General features: G+C 42.5%; 1 protein-coding gene and 1 non-coding gene across 3 annotated transcripts in view; one reads left to right on the top strand and one right to left on the bottom strand.

The window, feature by feature from the left end:
- The first annotated feature begins 2340 nt into the window (after positions 1 to 2340).
- The window catches only part of htr2cl1 (5-hydroxytryptamine (serotonin) receptor 2C, G protein-coupled-like 1), a 40900-nt gene continuing 30485 nt past the window's right edge, over positions 2341 to 12755 (top strand). For both annotated transcript variants that reach the window (XM_085349418.1, XM_085349419.1), the window contains exon 1: positions 2341 to 2764. In XM_085349418.1, the coding sequence (XP_085205544.1) occupies positions 2341 to 2764 (424 nt within the window). The remainder of the gene's footprint in view (positions 2765 to 12755) is intronic.
- On the bottom strand, positions 9436 to 9508 carry trnak-cuu (transfer RNA lysine (anticodon CUU)). The gene has a single exon. It is a non-coding gene; the product is annotated as a tRNA-Lys (tRNA).

The following is a 12755-nucleotide window of genomic DNA, read 5'->3' on the forward strand; positions in this document are numbered from 1 at the left end:
TCGGCCCAACACTAACCCAACAAGCTGAAAAATGATACCAACTGGTCAGGTTAGACAGGTTGTTATAGGATGACCCCAAATGGGTCACATTCCTATTTCCAGCCACCCTGGGAATAAGAATGTGCCATCCTGTCAGTTGAGTGGAAAATGAGAAAAGAAGTGTTTACGTATAATAAGTGAAAGCAAAACAAACAAAAAAAAAACATTAAGGTCCAATTACTGCATTCAATATGATAAAAGACCAGTTGGGGAGGGTGTGGTTCAAGGTAAACTGGTAGGCATCTACTTTAGACTCAGTTCAGGGGTTTTTGAAGGTTCTCAGTCATCCAGGTCATCATCATCTTTAAGTTTCTTGAAGACGTTTCACCTCTCGCCCAAGAAGCTTCTTGAGTTCTAAGAGGTGGAGAGCCCTATTTAAGCCCTATTGGGAGTGTCCATAAGAGGGTTGCTGACCCTCTATTGATCATCTGCCTAATCACATGAGCCAAGGTGTGAAAACAGGTGCTGGTTACTATCAGCCTAATTGTCATTTAAGTACGAGGATGGGTTGTTTTTATAAACAACACAAGTTGGAACACACACACCCAGACACACACACAACAGTAATCTGAATGAATTATTGTGTTTGCACTCAATCGCACCTAGACAGTTCATTTGCATTCAGAGCAATTTACACAAATAAGTGCAAAGCAGAGACAAATGAATACACTTACACACATTAAACAATACAAATGTTAACAGACCCACACCCACAAAGAAGCACAGTTTTTATTATTGTGTATGTAGCATTCAGTAAAATATGGACAGACATACTCTATCCTTCCTGATATTATCATAGACTCGCCGCCCACTAAAATATCTCAGCTGGAGGCTTGGTTGCGTCTGGAGATGTGCTCGCTTATCATCTCAAAATACACACTCACAAGTGGACACATGGGAACGTAGAAAGAAAAAAGCACAAAAATAAACACACACACACTTATTCGCATTTCATTCTTAAACATCCCACGCAAACGGGAACACGTCTCAATGGTTTTTGGTCGTTTGTGCTCTTCACAGGCAAAGACTCACTGTATGCGCGTGCTGACTATCACACACACATAAACTTTGACTCCTCCACCTCTCCTTGAAGACATTTATGAGGTGCTAAATCACTAAGCTGCCTGACTGGTAAGGGTAAATAGAGAGGAGAGCCATACATACACACACACACACACACATGCTGTGATGTGAAGGAGTAAACATCAAAGCATCTGTTGGATTTTTATCTTTAGTATATTTTTGAATGAGTACAATGTTTAACGTTCTTTTCAGACCTTTTTTTGAGGAGTGTGGACAAAGTCTAAATTAGTCTGGTGGAGAATCACTTGGAGGGCAAAGGAAGCGGAGAAAATGCAGGACAGAAGAAGATTTGAGTGGGCGCGCTGATGGATGGCTGAAGAGGGAAGAAGAAATGGATGAAAGCTCAAAAGATTTAGAGAAGGAAAGCATGGAAATTTATTGAGTAAGACTGAGGGAGAGGAGTGGGTGAATGGAGTAGATGGATGGAAGGAAAGTAATCGGAAAGGGGGGATATATCAAGAATATATCAAGACAGACCAGAAGGAATGTAAGAGAGAGAGGTTTGATTTATTCTCAAATCATGAATGACTGGGTGAAAACAACTTGTGCATGCAGGAAGTTCAAATTAGATGATCTGATTCTTTTTTTTTCTTCCATTGCTTCTTTCCGCAGTTCGCCCTCACCATCATCTCGGATAAACACCTCAGATATGTCCGTTCACAACAGCAAGGTTCAAAGCTGAATGCAGATACTGAAACCGACTGACACCCTGTGGCAAACGGACTACAGCGATTGGGTGGACAGAGGACGATGGTGGCCCGGAGCCATGGATATGAGTCATCCAATTTCCAGCTCTAAATTAAAAACTCTTAAAGTCTCACTTCCACTTGGATGTAGATGTGGCTGAACACCAAAAAGCAACTCGGGACAGTTTTGCTCAGCATATACCTTGAGAACTCCCTGGTAATGATTTGTTGGCCAGTAATGGGAGATACAAGCCTAACAGAACAATTTGAGGCTGTTTGGAACTAGCAAGATTTATTAAAACACAATAATAAAACCAAGAGCCCTTGTAGCTGCTTCTTCCCTATCCCCCTGCCCCAGCTTCCCTGTCATTCACAATCCCCCAGATTTCTCCCTATCCTGCTTTCTTCCCATCCCATCTGATCAACTCTTAGGTGATATCCTTCAGAGAAGTGTCCCTTAATTTTGAGTGCAGCTTCTTCTTCTGTATGCTTCTGAAGCAGATTGTCCAATCTCCAGTAATCTCTCTTTGAAATGGGTGGCCCAGCAAGGGCTCTTCTTGGCGGGTTCGGGACAACCACATCCTCCTTGGAGGTCGGGAGTCGAATGGCTTGGCCGAGCAACAACCCCTTAGATCTCAATCAAACCCTCCCATGGGGGATAGGACTTGGAAGCAGCAGCGGAGGTGGTGGTGCTTCCGGCATGAGTTTAGGTCTGGATAATTTAACAACCCAGGAGTCTGTGAGCAGGGCGGTTATCAAAGAGAAGAACTGGCCAGCACTGCTCATACTCGTCATCATTGCGCTGACGATCGGCGGAAACATTCTGGTCATCCTCGCGGTGTCGCTGGAAAAGAAGCTCCAGAATGCCACCAACTTCTTTCTGAGGTCACTGGCTGTAGCGGACATGCTCGTAGGGATCCTGGTTATGCCAATCTCTCTTATCAACATCCTCTATGGTAAGTTTATGGTACCCATAAATGACATCAGCATGAAACACTTATATACAAATAAAATTCACAACTCATCTCTGCTGACAGTAGCATATTTATAGTCTTACGCAACTTTAAAACATCAGTGAACAATTGGATGAGTTGGTTTGGTTTATATGTAAGTATATATGTTATTGCTGTCAGCGTTAATCTAGTTAAAATGCCGTTAATGCAATAACCGCATTTAAGGCGTCAAATCTCCGTTAGCGAGTTAATGGAGATTTGCCACGTAAATGCGGTTATGGCGTTAACGTCATTTTAACGAGATTAACGCTGACAGCACCCAAAAAAAGTCGTTCATTTTACTTTCTGTATCTTTGATTTTTTTTTTTTCCATTTTTCTTTTCTTTTTCTGTTTTAGCCATTTAAGAATGATTCAAGAGTCAATCATCATCTTTGTGTGCCGTGATCTCAGCACTTGATCGGATGTGTTCACGGACATAGTGCAACCTGTGATCAGACCAGCTGATATCATTTAGGATAACTTAGTAAATTAGTGTTTGCAGTGAAGATAAACTGACCACTTAAACATTTAAATGACGCTTTTCTAGTTTTGTAGCTTCAGGCTGAAAAATCAAAGAGAAGGTGGAAAAATTGCTGCAAACTGAGAAACTACATTACTCCTACATTCTCAGTAAGCTCAGTACAGTCAAAAGGAACTTGTAAATTACTCGTACCGACTTTGAAAGAATAGCAAAACAGATGATCCACTTTCCTTAAGTGTTTGTAATTATGTATTCACTTCTTTACAGCCCCTCCTTTAATAATAAAAAGCCAGATTCATCCCTATAAATCTCAATCTTTAGACAATCTGCACCTGATCTCAAATATCCACCCACTTGCCAGCTGTTGTCAGCACACTGACATGCGCCTGCCATCATTAAAAAACATTTTTCCGTGCAGTTATTGAAATGATTATTACTTCTCTGAGACGGCGCACACTGTTATTTTGCAAGTGAATCAAAAGCCGGAGGATGCCAGCTTAATAATTGCAATTTCATACCAGCTTTTTACTGCTGTTCTTGCTTCCAGTGTCCATGCCAGGATTCTGCATGAACGCCCACATTAGCATAATAGGATATGTGCATTCCCCAAGCACGTGTGAAAACATTCGATTAAAGATAGACTGTCTTCTTCTAATGTTTCAGCTAGCTCTCGACGTGAACGCCTCAGGAGGGAGGTACATTTCCTACTTCATACCTGTAAATGTCACCATCACAGAGACGATCACAGAGCTGATAGTCAGTGAGAAAATCTGTTTCAGAGATGTAGATAAACAGATGGTGACCTTTACAGGTTTCAGTGACAGCATTCTTTCTCAGTGCTCACATCACCGGCTTCCAAGAACTCTTAGCGCCTTATAATAAATGTGTCTATGTTTTTTGGCTAATATCATACTTCCAATCGTATGAAGCCATATTTTAAAGATTTTTGATTAATCTGTTCAGTAATCTGAGAAACGTGAGGACATTTAAGAAGGTATATTTTCAGGGATGCTGTGCACGATATACCTTTTTAAAGGGTAGCTATAATGCTCATTGTTTCTAGACCCATGTTTTTATTATTCGACTGCACTGGAGTGTCTTTGCGTGATTTACGTTTTAAAATAATCTTTTTTTATCATTTAGCTTTTCTGCAGTTCATTCACTCTAAAGCAGTGTGTTTGAGCTCCCTTCCATCTCCTTTTAAGACAACTTTGTTCTGATTGGCTGCCCCTCACAATTTGAATAGCATGTGGGTGGGGCTTCTGTGCTACATGCCCACAGTTAAGTAGAGACAATAGTTGTAGTGAAACCAAGTGCATAGAGGACTTGAGCTTTTGGTTCACGGAGATTGCTTGAATATATACTCTGACCTCATTATTTGAAACTGTGGCCATGTTTTGAAAATGCCACTGTGACAAAATATATGACAGAAATTAATGAAACCCATAGTGTGGCTACTTTGACCTCTTTACAGCTACCATGTTGCTGGCAACGATTAAGGCAGGATTTGCCCTTTGTGTGGAATTATAGAAATTTGATCAGATCTTCTAGTTTCCAAAACTAGGCTTCCTTAGCAAAACGCAAACTAATCCTAACCCTCATTCAGTGGGGATTCTGGTGGATGTTAGTCCTCAGTCACAGAAGCCTAGAGACTGGTCTGCAAACTCATGGAAAAATTAATATTCCCAGACTGGTTGCAAGGGGTTGCAGCCATCCAGTCGCTATGGAAAGATTTGTATTCCACAACAAATTGGCAAGTGGTTGCTGGAGTTTGCTGGCTAATACTAAATTGGTGTCAAAGAGGTATGCAGTGCTGCATTGGAAACTGCGTCGGTCAATAGCAGAATGCTCTGGTCTCCAGTAGTTTGCATGGAAGATGCCAACCAGTTTGCAAATACTTGCAAACTGGTTGCTAAGTCAAAGTGGATTTGTGAAGATTTGAGGCTAAATGTAAATGAAGAACTTTTACGTTCAAAGTAAACGTTGCACTTTTTGAAACGTGTTGGTTGCAGCAGTAAGGCACAACTTGCCTTGAAGGCAAATGCTCTTCATTTCTGGTTTGTGTCACACAAGTTTCGCCACCAGTAGTTGGTTAGTGCTAGGAGGAAATACAACCATTCTCCAGGCATGTGTAACTCGGGCTTTAAGAGCTTAGTAGAATAGAAGAATATACAATGTTTTTAACAGTGATGACAGCAGCGCAGCCCTTTCTGCAAAAGCTTACCATGAAATTAATCATTAGGACTTGTAACAGGTCAGAACTTGAGGTTTTCACTGTGAAATTTGATGAAGCATGCAAACAAAGTATGCAAACTAATTGGATAAAAGGAAAAGTAAACTTAAGCAGTCATCATCAGTTTCATCATCTTGCGTGAGCAGTGCTTCAACCAGTAGAACTAACAAGTCAAAAGCCAAAGGATAAGTCACATGAATTTAATTACACCATTGTAATTGAGTTTGATCACATTTTAAGTTTAAGAATTTTAGACGCCTTAGTTCAGCTGATTTAATAATCAAATTACCTCAGAAAACATGATGATGAATAGCTTTCTTTATTTTTCTTGGAAAGTTAATCATACCTCGACACAATGTCACAATCTCAGCTTTTGTTGCATTCTCACATCCCACAGCTGCAGATGCACGGCTTTAATCAATTGTGAATCAAGGACCCTGAACATGAACCAGGAGTTTTGACAGGAGTCGTGAAAGACTTTAAGACCTGTTTTAAAGAATAAAAGGTGGGGGAAAAAATAAAAGAATAGAAGGGGCTGTGTAGGTGTGTGGGTTAGTGAGGATGTGTGGAACCTCTTCTCCTTTAACAAAGAGAAAACTTCAACAGAATCAGGCTCAAGGATGATGGCCATCTGTCTCAAACGGTTGTGGTAAGGGTGAGATTGGAGACAGAAAAGAAGAGTGAGGAAGAGAGGCAACAAACAATACAGCGATAGACACTCAGCAGGTCAGTGAGGCCGGTGGCTTCAGATTAGAAACATGCAGCTCTGGAGGCAGAGATACCAGCAGACAGGGCAGAAAAAGCACAAACACGAGGAAAAAGAAGGCAAAGGAGAAAACAGGAGATCAGTGAAAGACAGTTTATTGAGGTCATCTTCATGAGGTGGGATTCATCTGTATGAGTTATAATAAGGCAAGAGGAATATAGGAGAATGAGAAAGATGTATTCTTTATCTCAAATATAAACCAAAATTAATCAATCTATCGTCTAAACATTATTTAGAGAAGAACGTTTTGCCATATTTCTTCCATCCCCCATATATAAACAAATACAATAAAGGCTTTTATACATTAACCCCTCCATGTATCTTGCGTTAACTAATAACGCAGTAGGACTGTCCAAAAGTTTTTTTCCTTCTTTACGATCACCACCCTGGTTATATCCTGGCGTCAAAATCATTTATACCCCCGTCGTTTATGCGCCATACTCAATTCAGTGTTCTCCTAAACAACAAAATCTCTACATCAGCGCAGCTTTAGAAGAAGAAGGCGAAACAAGTTTTCTCCAGGAAGACATAAGAAGTATTACAAACTTATCCGGTTGTATGTAGAGACACTCAAAGAGGAAGAGGAAGGAAAAGAGGAATAGCTCAGGGAAGATTCATGGATGCAGTGAAGACATGAAGATTGTCGGTGTGACAGAGGAGGATGCTAGGGATACTGTGAGATGAAGGCATATAATCCACTCTGTTGACCCATAATGTAAGTAGAAGAAGGGTTATACCGGCAAAAGAGCTGGTATAAGTGGACAGATATCAGCAGAACAGATGAAGTGGTTTTAAGCTTTCCTGGTTCTTTGTTTCTGAAGTCATGCTCACACTGGAGATAAAGATATATCAGCCTCTAACCCACCTGTTTCTAAATCTTTCTTTTATGTCCGCTACTTTTACGGCAGTTCAATAAAATACTAATAATGCTGCAGGCCAACTTCAATTCACCTTAAATGTATCAATTCTTGCTTCCCAGCTTATAAAATGCAGATGTGATTCTGCACATACTGTGTGGATATTCATGCTTCGGTCTAACTCTTTTATTTTGCCCTGCAGGCCTTTTGTTTCCCCTGCCAAACCTGACCACATTCACTACAGTCATGTGTTGGCTTTGTGGCAGGCAGGCATCCTGCTGGAATGCTAAGCAGGACGGGGAAGGTTGATTGCTGCTTAATGGGCCACGCGTGGCCAACGGACACACTCGCTGGCCCGCTCTGTGCCTGTCTGTTAGTTCAAGCCACCGCTGATTGCTCACTGTGGTAATCCATGTTTCACACAGACACACACTGAAACAAAACACTGACAAGTCTGTCCTTTCCTTTCGCTCTTTCAGATGCACAAACACACTGAGACAGATTGGCTGTTTGTCTCTCTGTCATTTATATTACACAGAAGAACACGAGTCCCTGCAAACACACCCAGTGCTCGCACACACACTTGAGTGGAGTCTGGATCTTTACGTGCAGTGTTATCCATCAGACTGGTACTTGACTGCATTGATCCTCACGGCTGACTGAGTGATCGACCAGACACACACACACACACACTCGCACGTCACTGAATGTTCTCACACCATTTCGACTGACAATAAATTATTCCAGCTATCATAATAATGATGATGCTAATGAGAATGATGATGATGACAATCATGATAAAAGATGAAGGGAATGGTAATTTAACAATGGTTTTTTACCCTTGCCTACATGACATTTACACACACACACACACACACACACACACACACACACACACACACACACACAGAGCTTTTAGAGAATATGTGTTTGCATTTCTTTAATTGGAATTGCCAGATGATTAAATTAAATTGATGGAGCATAGGCTTTTTAAAATAGCAAGGATACACGCACACAAATACCGGCAGGCAATTTGTCATGTAATATAAAATGATTAGATAAATGTTCTTGGACAGGAATTATGAGTTTAATTATCATAATCAAATCGTGCATCTCTGATAAATCTCTAGAAACCCAGCTAACACCAACTGTTGGCATCTGGGCTCCAGTTAGACAAAGACATAACTTGTTGTGTCTTCTGTTGGGTGTAAATGGTGCACCATTTATCCATGGATAAAGGTCTTCATGAATCATGTATTGCCGTTACAGAGTGTACTAGAACTTACATAGATCTTTTCTACTCCACACTCTACACTGCTTTCTTACTACAAGCCTCAACTACCGGTTCACACATTGCCTCTTTTCTGTGCCTAAGCACTTACACAAGCTAATATTCATACACAGGTGCATCGGGGGGGAGAACACAGTGTTCAATATCAGTATCAGTGTTGTAAGTTAAAGACCCTACAATAATACAGAGAAAACCTCAACAATCATATGACTCCCTGTGAGCAAGCACTTTGGCGACAGTGGGAAGGAAAAACTCCCTTTTAACAGGAAGAAGCCTCCAGAAAAACCAGGGTGAGGGAGGCAGGGACATCTACCATGACCGGCTGGGTTGACAGGAGGAAGGCAGGACAAAGACACACTGAGGAAGACAACCAGAGATTAATAATAGCAAATTATCAATAATAATACTGTAGCAAATGAGTACCTTGCCCACAGATTCTTAAAGGTCTGGAGCCATGGTAGCTCACTTATTCCACACAAGATAAACAATTTGCACACTCCAAGCAACAATACCAGCTAGTTCAGTCAGTAGAGCATGAGATGCTTAAGCTCAGGTTAGTGGGTTCAAGCCTCACGTGGGGCGTTTCTCTTTTCTCTATCAAGACAGAACTTATGTGAGTTTACTCTCATGTAAGGTGCTGACAAACAAGATTCTTTGGGCATCATACTGAATCTTAGTGTGGATTCAGGAGTGGAGGTTGTCTCCTAATTGTGAAGGTTTTTGGTTGAATCCTCACATTCTGTAGTCTGCATGTTGATAAATTCTTGGGAGTCAATGAATCCTCTGAATGTGAACTTTTGGTTAATAAAGCTTCTGTGTGTGAGTGAGGCTAGTGGTAAGAAGTCATTGCAAGAGCTCCTATCAAGTACCAGTCATTTACCACTAAGCCACCAGCTTGTAATCCGCACACTGGAGGAACTGTGGATTATTATACCTTCTCAGTAACAGCTTCCACAATTAGACAGACTTTATGTTAATTATTTATACTAGACTGTAAAGTCCTAAAATTCTAACGCGGGGGTTGAACCCACGACCCTGAGATTAAGAGTCTCATGCTCTACCGACTGAGCTAGCCGGGCCTGCATTGTGTTTTTGTTGTGCATTTACTTGCAAGAAAAGCTCTGTCTGATTTGATGTGGAAGCTGTTATTGCGAATATTCATTCCTCGAAACCCAAACACAGTCCCAGCCCTTCAGCTTGCTTGGTTTCCTTTAATAAATGCTTTCTTGGTGATTCTTTTGGTGTCAGTTGCTAGTTTCAGTGTGAGACACTGAGAGATACTGCACGCCAGTTCCAAACCTGTCTCGTTACCTTCTGTTTCTGTCAAAACACAAAGGCAGCGGCAACAAAGATCTTCTGCCCTCAGCTGAATGTCTCTATCCAGCTTATGCAGTGAGCTAAACATAAAATGGCTTCAGTAAACACTCAGGAGACCGCGTGCCATTCTTCGGAGCTTTACTGATCCTTATTTTCCTTTTTTTTTAAACTGTAATAACAGAAACAGAATACAGTGTATTCACTCTCCATACAAATACACAAAGATTACATTAAATATTGTTGACTTATGTAAACAGTCACTACACAATCAAGAGATACAGAGATGGTAAGAGATACAGCTAACACCACATGCTGGTATGCTTCATGTTAGCAGGCTAAACAAAGGGCTAACAGCTAGCTTGTGCTAGTAATGTAACAAACTCGCTAAACACACAAGAAGCTCATTACTTTGCTGAACAAGGTACTAATAAGTGGGAACAATAAACCGTTTTGCCACACTTACAGATTATGCCTTTTCAAGGGCGTCAGATGCAGGAATTTACAGAGACACAGCCAAATGGACCTTCCCTGTCGAGCGCTGGGAGAAAACCACTGCTTGCGCTCTAACATGGTGCTACCCTGTCAACCCACTAGATGGCAGGCTTTGCCCAGACAAGATCAGGAATAAACATATTTTCTGACATGTTGCAACAGTTAATTACAGAACGAATGATTATGACCCGCCATATAACAAACTTATAAAAAACATGCCTTAGAAATAACAGGAGGGACAGAATACTCCCCGCCTGACGTCTGCAGGACGTCACACCAACTAAAGCTGAATCCCACTATTACAAAGGATATTAAGAGTCTTTCAGACTTAGCTCTTAGGTACCAACAAGACGACTTCACTGATGGGTCTCAGGTACACTCTACATTCGCCACTGCGGATGATCTTGACTTCAATCTTCCTTACTCTGCCATCTTGACTGGGGAAGGTCTTTGTGACTAGCCCTAGTGGCCAGTCAATCCTGTTTTCTTGTCCCTCTTTGAGCAGGACCACATCTCCAATTTGTAGATTGGGCTTTGATGCCCTCCACTTGCGACGACCCTGTAGTCCGCTGAGGTACTCTCTCCTCCATCGTCCCCAGAAGATGTTGGCTAGGTACTGTACACGTCTCCATTGCGCTCTAAACAGGTCCTGATCGTGGAACTGACCTGGTGGTACTGGGGGCGCACCAACCTTTTGTGTGAGTAGCATGGCAGGAGTGAGAATCTCAGGATGCTCTGAGTCAGCAGAAACTGTGGTAAGTGGCCTTGAGTTGACTATTGCAGTGACCTCCGACATGAATGTCACTAACACCTCATGTGTGAGCTTTGCATTTCCGTGCTGCAGCAGCATTACGTCAAGGATCCGCCGACTGACGCCAATCATGCGCTCCCAAGATCCAGCCATGTGCGATGCATGTGGAGGGTTAAATTGCCACTCACAGCTTCTGTCTCCAAGATACTTGTTGATTTTGTCGTTATGACAACCCTTCTTGTCGATTTGGAGTTCTCTGCAAGCACTCACAAAGTTTGTGCCGCAGTCGGATCTGAGTAGTTTAACAGCACCTCGCATGGCAACAAAACGGCGCAGAGCATTAATGAAAGATGAAGTGTCCATTGCTTCTATCACTTCGATATGTATGGCACGAGTGCTCATACACGTAAAGATCACTGCCCATCTCTTGGCCTCTGCTTGACCTCCTCGTGTCTTTCTGACTGTAACAGGCCACGGACCAAAAACATCTAGGCCCACACACGTGAAAGGAGGGTCTGTACACATTCTGTCTTCTGGTAGATCTGACATGATCTGCTCTTGTTGCTTGCCCCTTAATCTGCGGCATATGACACAGTTGAAGATGACACTACTGACGGCTCTTTTCCCACCCACAATCCAAAAACCTGCAGCTCTGATTGCACCTTCGGTGAAGTGTCTGCCCTGATGACATACTTGTGCGTGAAAGTGTCTGATTATGAGCTGGGTTATGTGGTGTTTACTGGGAATGAGCATGGGGTGTGTCTCATCTGTTGACAGTTGAGCTCTTGCGAGCCGGCCACCGACCCTAAGGACTGCATCAGCGTCTATGTAAGGACTCAGCTTGCTAAGTGGACTTTGTGTGCGAATGGACTCACTCTGCTCCATGCGCTTGATGTCATCCGCATACACCTCTTTTTGAACTGCACGAATGATAGTAACCTTGGCCTGCTGGAGCTGTTCTTCTGTAGCATAGTTGTTGCACTTGTGCCATCCACGACATGTGCTCTCTGTTTCACCTTTAAACGACTCGGCAATGTGCAGCAGTCTGGCAATAGTTTTTAGCAGACGACTCCAATTTGAGAATCTCTCGAACCTTGTGGTCCCGAGCTCTTTTTTTGACAGAAAGGTGGCACAGGATACGATATCTGGGCGCAGCTCAGTGTCGTTTTCAGGGCAAACAAGGTCAAAAGGTTCTTTCTGTATTTGTCGTTGGCCTGAATCTGTAAGGAAGGCAGGTCCGCTAAGCCATGTAGAGTGAGACAGATGCTCAGCGGGCAGTGCTCGTGTGGCATGGTCAGCTGGGTTTAGCTGTGTGGGTACGTAATGCCATTGGTGGGTCTGGGTAGAACGCCTAATGCGCTCCACACGGTTATGCACATACACATAAAAGCGTCTTTTTTCATTGAAAATATATCCAAGGACCACCTTCGAGTCGGTGTAGAAGTTCACCTCATCGATAGTAGTGTGAAGCTCCTGCTGGACCATTTCCGCCACTTCTACAGCCAGCACAGCAGCACAAAGTTCCAGTCTTGGAATTGTGATGTCTGGTTTTGGAGCCAGCCTGGCCTTTCCAAGAAGAAACCCAACTTCACTGAGCCCATTGCCTGCTGTGAGTTTCAGGTAAGCGACGGCTCCAACAGCTTTTGTGGATGCATCACAAAAAACATGCATTTCTTTTCTCTGAGATTCAGATAGTGAGATGGATGTATACATGCGGGAGATCTTGAGCTGTTGTAAGTGCTTTAGGGAATCTTTCCATTGCTGCC

Source organism: Diplotaxodon limnothrissa, linkage group LG3, assembly GCF_057381915.1.
Source record: "Diplotaxodon limnothrissa isolate DT_005_m linkage group LG3, D_limnothrissa_male_GT1.1, whole genome shotgun sequence".
NCBI lineage: Eukaryota > Metazoa > Chordata > Actinopteri > Cichliformes > Cichlidae > Diplotaxodon > Diplotaxodon limnothrissa.